At 41.8% G+C, this 18930-nt stretch overlaps 1 protein-coding gene and 1 long non-coding RNA gene across 2 annotated transcripts in view; one reads left to right on the forward strand and one right to left on the reverse strand.

The window, feature by feature from the left end:
- Positions 1 to 3892, forward strand: part of LOC139434890 (uncharacterized) — a 20455-nt gene extending 16563 nt beyond the window's left edge. The window contains exon 4 of the long non-coding RNA XR_011644184.1: positions 3803 to 3892. This is a non-coding gene — a long non-coding RNA (uncharacterized lncRNA). The remainder of the gene's footprint in view (positions 1 to 3802) is intronic.
- Positions 1 to 16864, reverse strand: part of fech (ferrochelatase) — a 21318-nt gene extending 4454 nt beyond the window's left edge. The window contains exons 1-8 of the mRNA XM_034095845.2: positions 16658 to 16864; positions 15087 to 15171; positions 14491 to 14610; positions 13730 to 13878; positions 12744 to 12878; positions 5306 to 5412; positions 3813 to 3911; positions 3451 to 3558 (exon numbers count right to left, since the gene is read on the reverse strand). Of these exons, the coding sequence (XP_033951736.1) occupies positions 3451 to 3558; positions 3813 to 3911; positions 5306 to 5412; positions 12744 to 12878; positions 13730 to 13878; positions 14491 to 14610; positions 15087 to 15171; positions 16658 to 16697 (843 nt within the window). The 5' untranslated portion in view covers positions 16698 to 16864. The remainder of the gene's footprint in view (positions 1 to 3450; positions 3559 to 3812; positions 3912 to 5305; positions 5413 to 12743; positions 12879 to 13729; positions 13879 to 14490; positions 14611 to 15086; positions 15172 to 16657) is intronic.
- Positions 16865 to 18930: the final 2066 nt, after the last annotated feature.

Genomic DNA, 18930 nt, shown 5'->3' on the forward strand with positions numbered 1-18930 from the left:
GCTCGGAGAATCCCACTGCAGTCACACCACGATATGCAAATATGGGACTGCGGATGTTATCGATGTTGGTCCACAGTGGAAAGTACAATGTGCGGAACATGGACTTCTAAAAGTGCAGCTTCGATATGTTTAAGTAGATGTCAGCGATATAAACATGGACAACCCATTGAAAAATACAACTTTGTGAACGAGGTTGAATTAGAAACAGAAATAAAAGGCAACCAGTCGAACCAGTTCCAGTTGGGATGTTTCCTCACTCCTAACCTCCTGCCCACTCACACTCCCAATTAGTTCGATAGCATACATGACGATCTTCATCCATTATCCTGATCGTTTGTTATCGTGACTGGCGTATCTTAATAAAAGCAAAGCATTGTGGGTCAGCATGATGTCCTTTCCTCTGGTCAAGGATGGTCCAGTGTACCCTTTGCTAAATGGCATACGGAGAGGGAAGCATTGGATCACCTTTCCTTAGCATTTAGAGCAGGGGTGTCAAACTCAATTTAATCGCGGGCCACATCAGCATTATGGCTGCACTCAAAGGGCCGGTTGTAACTTATATATAAATATAAAATAATGTATTATTTTACATTATTGCTTCTGCATTGGATTATTATCTGATAGGGTAGTAACTTCATGATTAACTACGTCCGAAATCAGAAGCCTAGGGCAAATAATTGCAATTCTCTTCAGTGAGAATGTCACAAAATGATTTAAAAAGAAAAGCTGGGGGGAAAAAAAATCAAAAAACAGAAGTGATATTTAAAAAAAAAGGAACATTTAAAAAAAAAAGAGTCAAATTCTGAGAAAAAAAGTCTAATTTGAGGTGCATTCTGGGACATGTAGTGTATGGGCAACGTGCTTCTGTGAATCGTCATCTAACCGTATCATAAACATATTATATTCTTTGCAAGCTCTTGTTGGGCCGCATGAAATGAAGTCGCGGGCCGGATTTGGCCCCCGGGCCTTGAGTTTGACACCCCTGATTTAGAGGACTCCACCTGCTCTCATCATGGCTGCCATTTGGAAACTGTTGGGTCATTTCTTTCAGTGAGGACACTTCCTGGGAAAAGCTTTATTCTACCTGAACTCAAGTCTGCTGAAATCAAGCTCTTGTGTGAAGCCCCTCTTTAACATGCAGAGCACACAGCACACAGTGAAAAGTGTTCTCTGCTTTTAACCCATCCTAGGACCAGGAGTCTAGCACTAGGCGCAGTGGGCGGCTAGTGTACAGCGCCCGGAGTGGGGGGGAAGGGGGATGTCCGGTGCCTTGCTCAAGGGCACCACAACAGGGCCCAAGACGTGAACTGGGACCTCTCCATGTAGCAGTCCACACTCCATATTTAGGTCTGTCCGGGGACTTGAACCGGCGACCCTACGGCTCACAGTCCAAGCGCCTACTGACTGAGCCACTGCTACAAGTCACACTATAACATACCACAAAAGAAAATCTCTGGTCTGGTCTCTTTTTAAAACAAGCATAATATGTCTTGAAACAGGATGTGTGTCCCGTGTTGTGTTATTGTGTATTAAAACACATGTGTGATTTTCTTCATGCTAAACAGGAAGCCAGCGACGCCTCCCAGTCCTCTTCTATTGTGAACAGATGATTGGCTTCAAGAACTGTTCATGACGTGGGACTTTTGAGCTCTCATTGCTCTAAAGTAGCTTCAGCATTAGACGGACATGTGGCTACACCTGGTGGCGTTCAAAGGGAATAATGATTCTGTGATATCAGCATTAAACTGCACAGAAGAACAGTGTGCGTTATGTACTGTAGCTACAAAGATATGCTTACTTTTGAAAGGTTTGCCCACCTGCACTTATTACAGCCTGCATTTGTGAATATTAGGGTTAACATGAATACCCTCTATTAAAATGCAACCCCTCCTTCATGCCTGGAAATGTATTTTTAAAGATTGTAGGTGAAGCTGGAGACTCAGGATGAGGCCTTGCTGAATAAAAGCTTGAAAATGACTGTCATTAATCACTGGCTTATATTTTGGACAGCGTAGCAATAAGCATTCAGTATGAAAATACCATTACAATTCTGCACCTCAGGAAAAATGTAGTTTCATAACTTATTAATAATATTTAGTTGGAGTTCTGACAGGGACGCGGGAAGTCAGTCAGAGTTGGGGGTCCGGGGGGGGCAACAGCTTGTGAGAGCAGCGTATTCATCGTTTTAATGCTGCCTGCTTGTTGACGGCCTGTGCGTTGATGGGACTTCTCCATCCCTCCATCCATCCATCCATCCATCCATCTTCTCCCGCTTATCCGTGGTCGGGTCGCGGGGGTAGCAGTTCCAGCAGAGAGCCCCAAACTTTCTTTTCCCTGGCGACATCAACCAGCTCTGACTGGGGGGTCCCAAGGCGCTCCCAGGCCAGCGAAGAGATATATTCCCTCCACCTGGTCCTAGGTCTACCCCTTGGTCTCTTCCCAGCTGGACGTGCCTGGAACACCTCCCTAGGGAGGCGCCCAGGTGGCATCCTAACTAGGTGCCCGAACCACCTCAACTGGCTCCTTTCGACGCGAAGGAGGAGCGGCTCAACTCCGAGTCCCTCCCCGATGACCGAACTTCTCACCTTATCCCTAAGGGAGACACCAGCCACCCTGCGGAGGAAACCCATCTCGGCCGCTTGTATCCGCGATCTCGGTCATGGGACTTCTCATGCTCCCCAAATGTTTCCCCTGCCTTTCGCCAGTTGTTAAACTCTGCTTTCACAAAACTCCCATCCCTGATCTTGTCTGCACTGACGAGCTTCTTCTCTACAGCAGAGCGACAGAAGAAGCTCACCCCACTATCACTTTCTCTTATATAGTGACGCTTTTTAGAGACTGCTTACACTAAAATGCTAACTCAAAAATAGTAACTCAAAATAAAACTTTTGTATCGATTGGTTTAGTGAACTGTTTGGCGTTGCAGTTACAACTCTGCCAACAGAGGGGGGTGCTGCAGCCGCCTCAGCACCTCCCTTCCCGCTTCCCTGAGTTCCGATAACTGCTGGTACGTCACTAAGCACCGGCTGCTGTCTGACTCTGACAACAGGAGAATGGGTAGATATAGTCAATGACATTAAATAATGGAAAATAAGTTATATTCAGAATATTCAGTTGCTTATGTAAGACACTTTATAAAGTTAAAACACTTCTACTAAACACAGTTCTACTGACAAAATAAAAGGTTGCTTGGTCTCCAAAGCATATCATTTTGTGTTTGTTTATCTGTTGTAAAATGTGCTGGATTGCCCCACACTATGTCACTGTACATTTCTGTGACTATACATCCTTCTGCATCGCCTACAGTTCATTAAAATGGTATAAGGTGCATATAGACAACAGAGGAGAATGAGAAGCGGAGGGTTTCAAGTCGTACTGCTTCTTGATTGCAGATCCTTAATACTCCCGGTTACTGGGAGACTGTTGAGGGTCATTTGAACGTGTACTCACCCTGGACTGCCACACCAGTCTGTAAGGGTTGCAGTGCCCCAGTCTCTCCATGACTCTCTGAACTGTGGCCCCCACCTCCTGAGGGTACGGGTCGCCTCGGTTTACCACCTGCACACGGTACAAAGGGGAAGCTGTATTACTAATAGTCGTTACAGTAGGATGACGAGTAAAAGTAACGGAAGGTAACCAAGTAGCAGCAGGAGTATTATGTGGTCGTGAAAGTATTAACAGCGGGGTCACTAATGCTGTAATGGCAGAGAGTAGTTGTTTGGAGAAGGACGAGTCATTTGGAAAGATATCTAGTTGTGATATATATTTGACTGATAATGGATCTGCTGCTTTGATGTTGCAGGAATACTTACAGCCATAGGAAGCGAGTGTGCGGAGAACAGAATGACGACGTCGTCTCTCTTGTCCTCTGGAAACTTCAGCAGCTCGTTTTTGACGTGTTCTGCAAAACACTACACACACAAAGAACAAGGGTTCAGAAATGAAGAACGAAAACAACTCTTGAATGATAATGGCTGACTGTGTTTCAGGTTTATTATTTTACTGCCTTTTTATAACGATGCTAAGGATATCTCAGAAAGCATGTATTTATTATTTGTCATTGTTTTGTTATGTATGTTTATTTACATCTTGCATGTAGTTATCATTAATATTTTGTTTTTAATGTTACTTTTTTCTTTCTCTGTACTCAGGTCTCACTTGTAAATAAAATGTCAGTCCAGTTCCTGATTAAATAAACTAAATATTTATTTTAGGCATTTTTTGCAGATATTTCTGTCTTTTTTTAAATGCAGAAACAAATAAAGTAGCAGAAAACGTGCATTTTGTACGTACTTTTCGGACTATAAGCCGCGACTTTTTCCCCCATTTTTTGTGTACAGCTAACGGCCACTAGGGAACCTCCTAAATCTATGGATTTTACAGGTAAAATTAACCACCTTTAACACTATGGGCTCTAGGACCGGTCCGCGCCCGCCACCTCGAAGCGGCGGGCTCCAGCAGGAAAAGCTGGAGGCCGGAAAAGAGTGAGACAGGTAGCGCGCCAAAGTAAAAGTGGAACCGAGAGACAGAACGAGAGCAAGACAGACGGACAATTTAGCTGCTGCGGCTTTTATGCAGGTGCGCTTTATAGTCCGAAAAGTACGGGTACTATGAAGGGGACTCTAAGGATTACTCACAAAGTACACAGTAAAAGTACTTAATTTTATTTCTGGTAGCAGTCAAACTACTACCGAGTCCAACAGTATCAGTTTTATTAACAAATATTTGTATCATCAAATATAGCAGGACAAAAAATGAAGAGCAGCTGATATGAAAAAACAAAGTAGCGAGGCGGCTGAGTGACCGCAGTGCAGAACCGCTGTATAGTTTAAATCTCGTAACAATGTCCTCCATTTTAGACACAGGCTTATTCTATTTACAGCCTTAATAACATTCATTTTCCGGGCTCAATGTGTGTCTTGGCCGTTGTCGTTGTCATCGCTAAATTCACCTAGTTTCCCTTTGTTGTAATATTATCACCGTTCCGAGCAAACGAGTGCTTTTGTTTTGAAATCACTTCCGTGAGATTCGCCCCGCCCCTCGCTCCACTGACCATCAGACCATTTAGTAAGGTAAAAAGCTAAAAGGCCTCTCAGACGCTCTTCCGTTTAATAAAGAAAAACAAATGGACGGTAGATACACGGATTCTTTCGGCTCATTAGTTGCTGCCTTAGTTCATTTCCTGTGTGTGTGTGTGTGTGTGTGTGTGTGTGTGTGTGTGTGTGTGTGTGTGTGTGTGTGTGTGTGTGTGTGTGTGTGTGTGTGTGTGTGTGTGTGTGTGTGTGTGTGTGTGTGTGTCTCTCACCTCCACCAGCAGAGGGTGTGTGGGCCAACGGTCGATGACGCTCCAGGGCATCTTTGGACTGTCTACTCTGTTGCTGTAGTAACGGTAGATGGCGTTCAGACTGCTGCCTGTTAAAACAGAAGCACATTCATATTTGAGTCATTACACAACATGTTCTGTCCTCTGTCAGCCGCTCAGCCGCTGCACTGTCAGGTTGGACATGAAGTGCCTTGCTTGAAGCCACGAAGAGGGGAAATTAAAGATATGATTTTTAAAAAAAAAGGGGGGAAGCATCGTCTGAGTCAGTGTTTCTGTTCAAAAGATAAAACATATCAGAGAGAGATACAGATACATACAATTTAATAATGTTGGTACTGACTTCTTTTACTTATATATGTTTGCTTACTGTGTTTTGGTAACACGGGGTGTTCAGGTAACACTTAAAGACTTTGTTATGGAACGCAAAGCAGAGTAGGGGGCTAGTACACCCTCCTGAGGGTCCGATTGTGGATGTCATGCGAGCATAACATGGTGAAAACAATCTGTCTAAATTAACAATCGGGACGGAAATGTTCGGATATCCAAGGCAAGGCAAGGCAAGTTTATTTATATAGCACTTTTCAACGCAAGGTAATTCTACGGAGCCCTGGGGGGTATACTGCGAAGCAGGATTTTCGCTTAGCCGGCTAAATTCAGGGGAAACTCCGGCTTTCCGGTCCTACGAAGCTGGTTCTCTTTTTAGCAGGCTAGATCTCCATGGTAACTTATGCTTAGCGGCTAACCTGGTCGGGACCAGGTTAGGTTGCAGGCTAAGAGCTCAACTCAGTGAAAGCACCGCCTGCTGACCAATCAGAGCTCAGTGTGCGGAGTTTAAAGCGATCAAGTCATATTACAGGAGAAAGGAAATACAGAAAAGCTGCCGTCGCAGGAAAGACGGCCGGCAAAAATCACCGACTGTGTGAACGTGAACATGAATAGAATATCACCTCCATCTTCAGAGCAATCTGACTATTATAACATTAGCGTTAAGAAAGCTTACTTAAATATCGGCCACAACATAAGTAACCGGATCAGAGTACATTAAGTACAGTCCGCGGCACATCACTTCATAATGTATCACATATCTCCTGATCTGAGTCAGCTGAGCCGTATCTGGCCGTGCAACACTCACAGTGTCACATACTGTATGCAGAAGTATTATTTTAAGCAACACATAAGTTGACGAAACACTCGAGTCAAATGTAATTAAAGTCAGATCGTGTTTTAGACGGGGCAGTGATATCATAAACCTGTTAATGTACGCATTCAAACACTTTTGCCAGCTGTGTTCACCTTGCAGGTGCAGCTCTGTGGCTTTTATCCTGATCAAGTGTTTAAGTCATGGATGTTTAAAGTTTAACTTCTTCATGTGTCTAATATTAAAGTTGACTTTTCATTCAGGAAGTATGATGCTGCGCTGTCAGTGCGCTTCTCCATGTTTGTGATTGGTCGAATGCTCCAGATACCACCCCTTTCATGTGAACGCGCACCTAACTAGATAGGACACGGCTGGCTTGAGCGATCCACTTGATAACCAGCGTCGTAGTACAGTTTAGCGAGAGCGCGTATGTTTTGGATTAGGCCAACCGGCTAACTCAAACATATCCAGGTTAGGTTGAACCAGCTTCGTAGTACAGGCCCCTGGAGGGTTCACAGAGAGAAAAATAAATAAAACGTGCGCACGCTTTAGTAACTCGTGCGCACGCTTTAGTAACTCGTCCGCACGAGTTACTAAAGCGTGCGCACGAGTTACTAAAACGTGCGCACGAGTTACTAAAGCGTGGCCTCGTTTTGTGTGTGTGTGGGCATTTGTTTATGATAGTATCGTTCGTTCCGGTGCACTCCGGCAGGACTATAGCACATCGAGATTAAGATTAAACGAATTTCTTTCACTTGGGAATACACATATAACTATGGAGAACCAGATTTGTGTAAATTACTGTTCGTGGTAATTTGAAAACAAATGCCGGGGGTGTCGGACACACACAAACACACCGAACACCCACACACAGAGCGGAGCTGAGCACACACACACACACACACACACACACACACACAGCATGCGCCCCGGTGACAGGACATATCCTTCATAAAACGAGGGGGAATACTCTGGTAGTTCGATGTGTGTAGAGGTGTGTGTGGTTGAACGTAGCAGCCTCGATCTCTATTCAGCGGTTCTAATGAAGGGCAACGCAGTGAAGTAAACAGTAAAAGGCACCGCTCTTTGCAGCTGGTGCTGCTCTTCAGATTCTGCTGAATTACACGTTACTGCCTCCAGTGCCCTGTACGACGAAGCCAGTTCAACAGACCCTGGATATGTTTGATTTACCCGGCTTAACTAACCCTAACAAACGCGATGTCGCTAAGCGGTCCTACGAAGCTGGTTATTAACTCAGCAAATCAACCAGGGTTTCTCTGTCCGGCTGAGAGTGCGTTCACCTGAAAGGGACGGGGTTACCAACATTTGACCAATCACAAACATGGAGACGCGTGCTGACAGCGCAGCATCATACTTGAATGCATAGTGTAAATAGCAAATCCTGCTTCGTAGTACAGGCCACTGGTGCCACAGAGATTTCATAAAGTGAAGGATGTTTTCCTTCTATAAAACAGCTGTGGGCAGCAGCAGATTCTGTGAGTCACGGACAGGAATCCCTCAATTTAAATAAAACGAGGCCATGCTTTATTAACTCGTGCGCACGAGTTACTAAAGCGTGCGCACGAGTTACTAAAGCGTGCGCACGAGTTACTAAAGCGTGGCCACGTTTTATTTATCTTTCTCTCAATGAACCCTCCAGGGCTCCGTATAATTCAAAGTGCTTTACAAAAAAAAAAAAATGAAAGACATTAAGCATTAAAAAAGAAAAGCTAATAAAATAAACATTAAGGAAAAATACATGGATAAAAGTTACAGTGCAGTCTAAAATATGAATAGTTCAATTAAACATTACAAGAAAAAGTACATGGATAAAAGTTACAGTGCAGTCTAAGATGTGAATAGTTCAATTAAAAGCAGCGACAAAAAGAAAAGTCTTCAGCCTGGATTTAAAAGTAGTCAGAGTTGCAGCGGACCTGCAGGTTTCTGGGAGTTTGTTCCAGATATTTGGAGCATAATAACTGAACGCTGCTTCTCCATGTTTAGTTCTGACTCTGGGGACAGAAAGCTGACCAGTCCCTGAAGACCTGAGAGATCTGGATGGTTCATAGTTTAGCAGGAGGTCAGTAATGTATTTTGGGCCTAAACCATTCAGTGCTTTATAAACCAGCAGCAGTATTTTGAAATCTATTCTTTGACACACAGGAAGCCAGTGTAAAGACTTCAGAGCAGGAGTGATGTGATCCACTTTCTTAGTGTCAGTGAGGACTCGAGCAGCGGCGTTCTGAATCAGAATTTTTTAGTGAGACCTGTGAAGACACCATTGCAGTAGTCCAGTCTGCTGAAGATAAAAGCATGGACAGGTTTTTCCAAATCCTGCTGTGACATTAGTCTTTTAATCCTAGATATGTTCTTTAGGTGATAGTAGGCTGATTTAGTAACTGTTTTAATGTGACTGTTGAAACTCAGGTCAGAGTCCATGACTACACCTAGATTTCTGGCTTTATCTGTTGGTTTGAACATTGCAGACTGAAGCTCAGCGCTAACTTTTAAACGTTCTGCCTTGGCTCCAAAAACCATTACCTCAGTTTTATCTTTGTTTAATTGGAGAAAGTTCTGACACATCCAGTCATTGATTTGGTCAATGCACTTACTCAGTGTTTGAATTGGAGCATAGTCTCCTGGTGAAATTGTTACGTAAATGTGTGTGTCATCTGCATAGCTATGGTAACTTATTTTGTTGTTCTTCATTATCTGAGCCAGTGGTAGCATGTAGATGTTAAAGAGAAGAGGCCCCAAGATGGAGCCTTGAGGAACCCCACATGTCATATTTGTCAACTCAGATGTGTATTTACCTATAGAAACAAAGTTGTTTCTATCCTTTAAGTAGGATTTAAACCAATTTAGAACCGTTTCCGAAAGTCCCACCCAGTTTTCCAGTCGGTCTAGTAATATGCTGTGGTCAACAGTGTCAAACGCAGCACTGAGATCTAATAATACTAACACTGAAGTTCTGCCACTGTCTGTGTTTAAGTGGATGTCATTAAAGACCTTTACAAGAGCAGTCTCAGTGCTGTGGTTTGGATGAAAGCCTGACTGGAACACATCGAAACAACTATTTAAATGCAAGAAATTACTCAACTGTTGAAAAACAACTTTTTCAATGATTTTACCTAGAAATGGCAGGTTTGATATGGGCCTGTAATTGTTCATTACTGAAGCATCTAGATTATTCTTTTTTAATAGCGGTTTAATGACTGCAGTTTTCAGGGCCTGTGGAAAAATACCTGAATGAAGAGATTTGTTTACTATATGAAGTAGATCTGAGGCCATGCAGGGCAAAACATCTTTGAAAAATCCTGTTGGAATAATATCAAGGCAGCAGGAGGAGGACTTCAGAAGTTGTATAATGTCCTCTAGGTTTTTATCATTAATCTGATGGAAGTGTGTCATGATGTCTGCATTGATGTTAAGTGGACACAGAGACAACACATTTGCTGTTCCTGATGCAGAGGCACTGACTGCTTGTCTGATTTTCTGAATTTTGTCAGTGAAGAAGGCAAAATCATTGCACGCCCTGGTGGATAGAAATTCAGAGGCTACTGACACTGGGGGGTTAGTTAGTCTGTCGACGGTAGCAAACAAGGCACGTGCGTTGTTGTTGTTTTTGTTTTTGGTAATGATGTCAGAGAAGAATGATTGTCGTGCGTTTTTCAATTCCAAATTATAAAGGCCAAGTCTCTCTTTATAAATTTCAAAGTGAACCTGGAGATTTGTTTTTCGCCACCTGCGTTCAGCTTTTCGACATTCTCTTTTTTCTGTTTTAACGGTCATGGCCTTTCTCCATGGAGATATTATCTTCCCAGTCACTTCCTTTACCTTAGTTGGAGCAATGGCATCTATAACATTTTTAATTTTTGAATTAAAATGATGTACTAGCTCATTTACTGAGGTGTTAGCAGGGGCAAGTGTGGAAGAAAAATTCTGAGTAAACATTTCCCTAGTATTTTCAGTTAAACATCGCTTTGTGGTTACCTCTTTTTGAACACTTGTGTGAACAGAAATAGAGCTCTCAAAGAAAACACAGGAATGGTCAGACAGTGCAACATCAGTCACCACAACCTTAGAGATATTCAGACCCTTTGAGATAATTAAGTCCAGAGTGTGCCCCTTATTGTGCGTGGGCTCCGTCACATGCTGAGTCAGTCCATAGCTATCAAGAACACAAAACAGTTCTTTCGCCCCTCTGTCCTGGGGGTTGTCAACATGGATGTTAAAATCACCAACAATGACTAGACGGTCAAAGTCAATACACACTATAGACAGCAGTTCAGTAAAGTCATCAAAAAAGCTTGCACAGTATTTGGGTGGTCTATAGATATTTAGGAACAGAGCTCGAGAGGAGCATTTCAGCTGAAGGGCCACATATTCAAAAGAATCAAAGTTTCCATACGATGTCTTCCTGCATAGAAGGGAATCATTGAACAGAATAGCAACTCCACCCCCTTTCTTAAGCATTCTTTCCTGACTCATAAAACTAAAGTTGGGAGGGGTTGATTCGATAAGAACAGCTGCACTGTTATTTTGTTCAATCCAAGTTTCCGTTAAAAACATAAAATCGAGATTCTGCTCAGTGATAAAATCATTGATTAAAAATGTTTTTCCTGCCAAAGATCTGACATTTAATAAAGCTAGTTTAAGTTCGTTAAACACACTATCAGTCATGTTTTTTGTAACAAGCTGTGGCTGACATGGAATCACTGCTAAATTAGATAAACTCACACAAACGTTTGAGCCCTTCCTGTATCTAAGATGATTTACCGCTCTTAATCTATTACCTATCAACACAGATATCGGCAAAGCTACTGGCAGGCAGGGCCCGGGCATGTCCTGGAAAGAGTTGAGAGTGCCATACGCCCTTGAGCCTGGACCCAGCAGATATCAGTTTGCAGATTGTTTTGGTTTGGATGATTGTGGTAGGCATGGTGATGAAGCCGGGGGAGATGGTGCGCATCTCTGCTTCGGTGATTTTGGTGGGCGTCGTTGAGGGGCGGGGGTAAAGGACATGCTGCCGAAGGAATAGGTGCCAGCCCTCTGTATCTCCTTCATGTGTTCAACGATCTCCAGGATGGTGGGCGAGGGTGAAAGGGTGAACGGAGTATCCTCGAAGGCGTTGACAGGGGGGGGGTGACGGGCGGTGGGGACTCCTCCGTGTGTTTCATAGGTCTCCCATAATCAGAACATTCCTCAGGCGGGTGCAGTGATACTTCTTCAGGGTTTTCTGCGCGATGTGTTGTGTCTATCTCCTGTTTTGATTCCTCTTGCCGCTTGTCCTTGGCAGAGGGAACAGATTGATGACGCAGGCAGTTGAATATGTTAGAGATAAACAATTTCACTCCTGAGGGAGGTTCTGTGAATAAATTAAAAATCAAGAACCGAAATAATTGAACTATTCATATCTTAGACTGCACTGTAACTTTTAATGTTTATTTTATTAGCTTTTCTTTTTAATGACTCATTTTAAATGCCATTTTCTTAATGTCTTTCATTTTTTGTTTTTCTTTTAATGTTTCTTTTATTATCTTTTACTGTTTAAATGCCTTTGTCTGAATGTCTTTCATTTTTGTAAAGCACCTTGAATTGCCTGGTGCTGAAAGGTGCTATATAAATAAACTTGCCTTGCTTTGATAATGCTGCTTCATATCCCTTTCTGTGGATGTGTACTTTAATTTTAGGTAATTTCTTTTTTATGAGAACTATGTTTTATTTTATTTACAGATGTGTGTGTGCATGTGTCTGGGGATGAGCAGTAAAGCCTGTATGTGAGTGCCTAAAAACGTTATGTACACATTGGTACATTCTTATATAACTAATTTGCTTTATATATTAAGGCTTAAAGTCAGCATTTTAGGGGCGTGGCCACTTTGAGTGACAGGTCTTAGGTCCTTAATTGCATGCCGTCTGCTTCAATTCCACGATTACGCCCATTTCTTTGATTATTCAGGAGTTACCACCTACGTGTGTGTGTGTGTGTGTGTGTGTGTGTGTGTGTGTGTGTGTGTGTGTGTGTGTGTGTGTGTGTGTGTGTGTGTGTGTGTGTGTGTGTGTGTGTGTGTGTGTGTGTGTGTGTGTGTGTGTGTGTGTGTGTGTGTGTGTGTGTGTGTGTGTGTGTGTGTGTGTGTGTGTGTGTGTCAGAGGGTCACAGGGTGGATCTTTTCTGCATCAATGTGATCTTTGGAAAGGCGTTCTCTCCACAGCTCACAGAGGAGCCGCTGTTGTCGGGAGGCTTTACGTTACACCTGTTTCTCCGCTGTGTGAGCCTACCTGTGGTGGAGCAGCTGTACTGAGGATACTGCGTGAAGGCCACCGCTCTCTCCACTCCGTCCTTCTCCATCTCCTCGATGGCTTCCTCCGTCAGCGGGTGAACGTACCGGAAACCGATGTAGAACTTGTGAGGAGCTGAAGAGAGAACACACACTCATTACTGCGGTTACTGGCTAGGGGAAAACACAAGTTCAAACACATTCATCTGGCATTTGCATATTAAAGTGGACCCATCATGCTATATACACTGAACAAAAATATAAACGCAACACTTTTGTTTTTGCTCCCATTTTTCATGAGATGAACTCAAAGATCTAAAACATTTTCTATAAACACAAAATAACCATTTCTCTCAAATATTGTTCACAAATCTGAAAGAATGTGTGATAGTGAGCACTTCTCCTTTGCCGAGATAATCCATCCCACCTCACAGGTGTGGCATATCAAGATGCTGATTAGACAGCATGATTATTGCACAGGTGTGCCTTAGGCTGGCCACAATAAAAGGCCACTCTGAAACGTGCAGTTTTGCTTAATTGGGGGGTCCGAAAACCAGTCAGTATCTGATGTGAGGGGTAGGGTTAGGGTAATGTTGTGAATCGAGTGGCCTGTGTTCGTAATCTGAGCAAGGACTCATAAAAAAAAGGTGCTTTATGTGACAATTATGCAGGAAAATCTAAATTATGTGAAGTTAATTTTAATATAAGTATAGCATTTTCTAGCCAAGAGCGATGCAAAGCAGGGACGGCAAACTAGCCAACTGTTACCCAAGCTAAGGTTAGCCAGCTACACGGCATGGATCAAGGTTGTTAGCTTCTTAACGTTCGTTGATGAAGTTATATAGTAGCATCGTAGAGTAAATGGTCCAAATAAAATTCAGTAGTCTCACAGATCGTGTCATCATCAGGTTACGTATAATGGTTTATGATTGTAATGTCGTGTCACGTATTGTTTGACGACGGGGGGGGGGGGAAGAAGTGTCTCACCCGTGTCAGGGCTCATCTCGTCCAGCAGCTTCACCATGCCCTCCCCCTGCATGGAGGTCCAGTGCTTGATGGGCGAGCCCCCCCCGATCTTACTGTACTGCTCCTGGATCTTTGGAGTCCGTCGCCTAGCGATGAGCGGGCCGAGCTGTCTGTCGAGCAAACGGCAGGTTTTTTTAGAATAATACACAAAACAATGTATTCCTATATAACAAATCTCCACTGGCTGGCAGAGAACTATCAAAAGACTCAACGGTTTTATCGCCATATGCACAAAGCTACAGAGTAGAAATGGCAATGAAATTCTTCTGACCTGAGCTCTGCTAACAATGAAACATATATAATAAAATACAAAAATATATATATATAGCTTCCTGGACAACTGGACTCCAAATCACACTGCACATTTCATATCCTTATATGTAATATTCATACTTATGTATATATAATATCCTGCTTTATATTTAGTCACTGTACATTTTTAATTCAACATGTATATTTTCTTCTTTTGCTATTTCACTGCTATTGAGACGTTGACATTTTTAAATGTTTATTTCTTGTCTTTTAATTTTATTGAACAATGCCTTGTCTTTTTATGCTGCTGCAACACAAACATGTCCCAACTTGGGATCAATAAAGTACTTCTTATCTTATTCATGAATCTTCCAACTGAATATATTCTACAAGATTACCGCTACAAAAAACATCTTCCATCAATAAAATGTGTGCGTGTGTGTGTGTATTTGTGTGTCCATGGTGCATACTTCTGTACAGGCAGCTGAATCAGGTCTGTGTCCATGAAGAGCCGCCGCAGGAAGTCATGAACGTCTGATAGTTTCTCCGGTCCTCCCATGTTCAGCATCAAGATGCCCGTCTTAGGTTTCCTGCAGGCACAACAGATTCATTATTAATAATTAATACCAAACACATGGTGATTTGTTATTACATTACATTACATGTTACTTGTTAGACGCTTTTATCCAAAGTTTCTACTGTATGTGCTGGGGACCCGTACTGTACATTTTTCACATAAAACGTTGGGGTACATTTTCAGGTTCACTATAGGAGCTGGCAACTAGACTAATAACGTATTGTTTAAATATGGAGATTAACCGACAACTATAGACTCCGTCAGCCGCAGACGCTCAACGATGTAAGCACTTCAGATCCCAGATGGCTGAGGGTTGTCCTGTGTGTGTGTGTGTGTGTGTGTGTGTGTGTGTGTGTGTGTGTGTGTGTGTGTGTGTGTGTGTGTGTGTGTGTGTGTGTGTGTGTGTGTGTGTGTGTGTGTGTGTGTGTGTGTGTGTGTGTGTGTGTGTGTGTGTGTGTGTGTGTGTGTGTGTGTGTGTGTGTGTGTCACCTGTTGTCCTGTATGTCTGGAGTCTGGGCAAAAGCAGCAGCAGTGGAGCGTCTCCTGACACTCAGACTGACGCTGCTCCTGGCAACTACAGAAGAAGAAGAAAACAGGCCATCTATGAATCTGTTGTAAATATACGGAGAAAGCACATTCGCTTTCATACACTTAATGCATTCAAAATGTTCCCCCTCTGAAATGTTTAATGTAAGACCAAACCGGTTGTTCGTTTTTTCTTATTGCAACAAATTCATAGTTATTATTTATTTAGTTATCTACATCATTTCCTAATACTACATATTTGTTTAAGCACATCGGATTTGTTTTTCACCTCTTGAGACAAATGTTTTTTCTACTTCCTCCATCAATAGTGTAATTTAGAAAACATTAAGAAATGTGTGAATACACTCAAACCATTCATTCATCAATGATTGAGTAATCTGTATTTGGGACCGGGTATTAGTCATGAGAGGAGCCCGGCTGCACCATTACATCAAATGAAAATAATCTACAGTAGATGTCATGTGAATTAAATTATACCGATAAAAGTACAATACATTTGGCTTCTTTGGAAATGTTGGGATCTCCAACTAAATGTTCACAAAGTTATGTTAGTTACAAAAATGTCTGACAAGGTTACATAAGTATGATAAGTAAAATAGTGGGTCCATTATCCTTAAATGACCTTAAGTGAAGCTAAACAAACCTTTATAAATAGTACGCTGATATCAGAACCAGTTTGGGGGGGGGGGGCAGAGACAACAAGCTGCAGAAGATGTAATATATTCTGATTTGTGTAAATGCACTGTATGAATGTCTAATTTTAAAGTCCAACACAGAAATCCACTTTACTTTCATAACACTGAGCTGCAGTACCACGAGTCGCCACCAGAGGCAGGCTGCCATTATGCAAGTTCACAATGCTGGAATTGTGTAACTACGTTTAAATGTTAAGTTATTCCTTATTCGCCATTAAAACGTGGACAATTAACACTTTTTACGGATCCTCTATTGGAATATAAATGCAGCAAGGGTCGGGATAAGTCCAGTATGCAACATTAACGTTTAACTGTAACCTACAGTACAGTTGGGTATCGTCAAACTAACGGGCGTTAGTCTAGTTCCAGAAACAGCGCATTTTGTTTGCAAAATAAAAGCACATTAGCGGAGACCCTCCAGCAATTACTAGGATTTAGAATTTAAAAAATGGCAAACATGAAAAGGCTATACCACTTTAGTTCAGTTAAAGTGGAACCACGTGGATGCTGACTTGATAAATGTCAATAAAACAAAGAATTGCGCTTTAAATTCACAGCAATAGTTTTATTGTGAAAGTTCTGACCGGAAGTTGTACTTCCACATCTTTGCTAACTTTACGAAACGAAGCCAATGTCAGCGTGTTGTTGAGTTTACACTATGTTTAATCAAACAATCATCACTCGAAACTGAATTAGTACAGCATGAAAGAAACACAGTAGCACAGTTCACTTTGTGACAATACAAAAGCGAAATTATGACACTTGAAGATATCAATGCACATATTTAACCAGGCTAACTTAGCTCACAGTCACACTTACATTGTATTAAACGACCCGCGCTGCCAAAGACTGCCATCATGATAGTTTCCGTTGTCAATGCCAGTAAACGTCCTTGTCCCCACTGTTATGAAGGCCGGATACTTAGTAATAGTCCACGAGTATTTCCCCACACTGAGTAACTCGCAGCCCGGTGTAAGTACAGATTCCTTCAGCTACTACCGGCTGGCTGCACTGACCCTCCCCTGTCAAAATTGGCAACGATAGCTTTAAGACTTCCGGTTTAACATTTCAATGTAAAACTACTAGTGACACAAGTGGCATGATGCAGCAGAGAATATTGTAATCGTTTGCAATTGCACATGATGGACGCATAGGTTATTCACCTATTCACTTCTTGTCATTATTTGTATTTATTACATTATACTTTATTTACAAGTTTATTGTAATTATGGTATTTGTATTACTATCATGTGTCTTTTTATTCCTCTTGTACCTATATGTTCACTTTGTTTTATTGGGTTTTATGTGTTATATTGTTGCATCGATTCAGTTGTCTTATCTATCAGAGAGAAACCATTACTTTATGTTTGTTATCATACATTGTACCTCCTTGTGTCTATGAACCTGATACAATGTTGTATTTTGTCGCAAAATGTTTTTTACCTTTTAAAATTCTTAACAAATAATCTGAGGGAAATTTCTTGGTGTGTATTTTTAACTTGTGATGTGTCATTTTGTAAAGCACTTTGAGCTGCATGTGTTGTATGAAAAGTGCTATATAAATAAAGCTTTATTAGTATTATTATCACCTGAATGTCCTCCGAGAGCACCATTGTGTTATTTTTAACCAAATCTCTCTCAGAAGGGCGTGGGGAGGGGCTCCTTATTTTCATCTAAAGTAACAGACAGAGAATCAGCACTTTGGAAACAGGGCTGAAACAGTGGGGATTATGGGATGATGCAATAATCTGTTTGGCGTTTGGAGCCAAACACTTCAGAGACATGTTCTGTATATATCTGAGACCTGTAATAAATTGATGAAAAACAGTATAATAGGGGACCTTTAACATCAGCATAGCAGAAGACAACAGATGTCTCCCCCTGGATGTTGAACCTCGAGCACCTGCATGAAAAACCAATGACTAGACCTCTAGTTTCAACTGCTCTGAAAGTTTCAACAAGTGCCTTTAACAATATCTTTGAGTTGCTACCATATTTTGTTTCACTTCCTCTGACCAGTCCCCCTTTTATTTGGAAGCGTTGTATCCAGTTGTACACAGTGCAAGGAGACACACAGTGACTCTTCTCTGTCAATACATATTTTAAAAGCGTACAGCAACTAAAATTAAAGAAAATCCTTGATGGAAAAGCCTTTATACCTTAAACAGATGTTATAAATGTAGTGAAACCAGCAGGGGAATTGTTAGGAGGTGTGTGAAGTGATTTTGGTAGAACTTGACTTTATAACACGGACCTATTTTAATATTGCATTGCAGTCTGCTTATTAGTCATTGTTATTTCTCTTGTTTTAAGTAGGACACGAGCGGCAGCGTTCCCCCCCGAATGTGAATAATTCCATGCTTTTATGTTGGATGTATGTTCGCCACATTTCCGGTCTGGAGCTATCTCACTCTGGTTGTTTTGGCGCAGACCGGTAATCTTTGCATGACGTCACATCTACGTTGTCTTTATCAACCCAACGGCATCTCTGTGTGTGTGTGACGCGTGTGTGTGTGAGTGTGTGTACGCGTGTGTGTACGCGCGTGTGTGTGTGTGTGTGCGTGTGTGTGTGTGTGTGTGTGTGTGTGTGTGTGTGTGTGTGTTCTAAAATCATTTTTAAGAATGAAACTTTACGCATCTTTAAAGTGAAAGCTAAATATTTTGGGAGTACTGTGACTGTGTTTTTTCAACAACTCCTTCCTTCCTTTCAAAACCAGTTCGTGAGAATGAAACAGAAAACCTAGGAGGAGTCTTTCAATAAACACAAAGCACACCTTTGTCCTTCACTGACCAAGCATAACACCTTCACTTATCCATAAAAGTGTTCTTCTACCAATGAAAAAGCATTGTAAAGTATAATGCCATCTCATTTTGTAATGCTACATTAATTTACATTCCATAAATAATAGTGTCTTATGTGACATTATAGTGATTTTACAGTAAATGAAAGGAACGTTTACTTCAACCAGCGATTTATGGATTTCTTTTAGGTATTCAAATATAAACAAAAATGACATTGATTATTCTAAAACATACTGTTTTACTTCATTACTGTAATTCCCTATATTATACTCATTTTTCAGATGTCTTTA

The sequence above is a fragment of the Pseudochaenichthys georgianus genome, chromosome 12 (assembly GCF_902827115.2).
Source record: "Pseudochaenichthys georgianus chromosome 12, fPseGeo1.2, whole genome shotgun sequence".
In the NCBI taxonomy this organism is placed as follows: Eukaryota; Metazoa; Chordata; class Actinopteri; order Perciformes; family Channichthyidae; genus Pseudochaenichthys; species Pseudochaenichthys georgianus.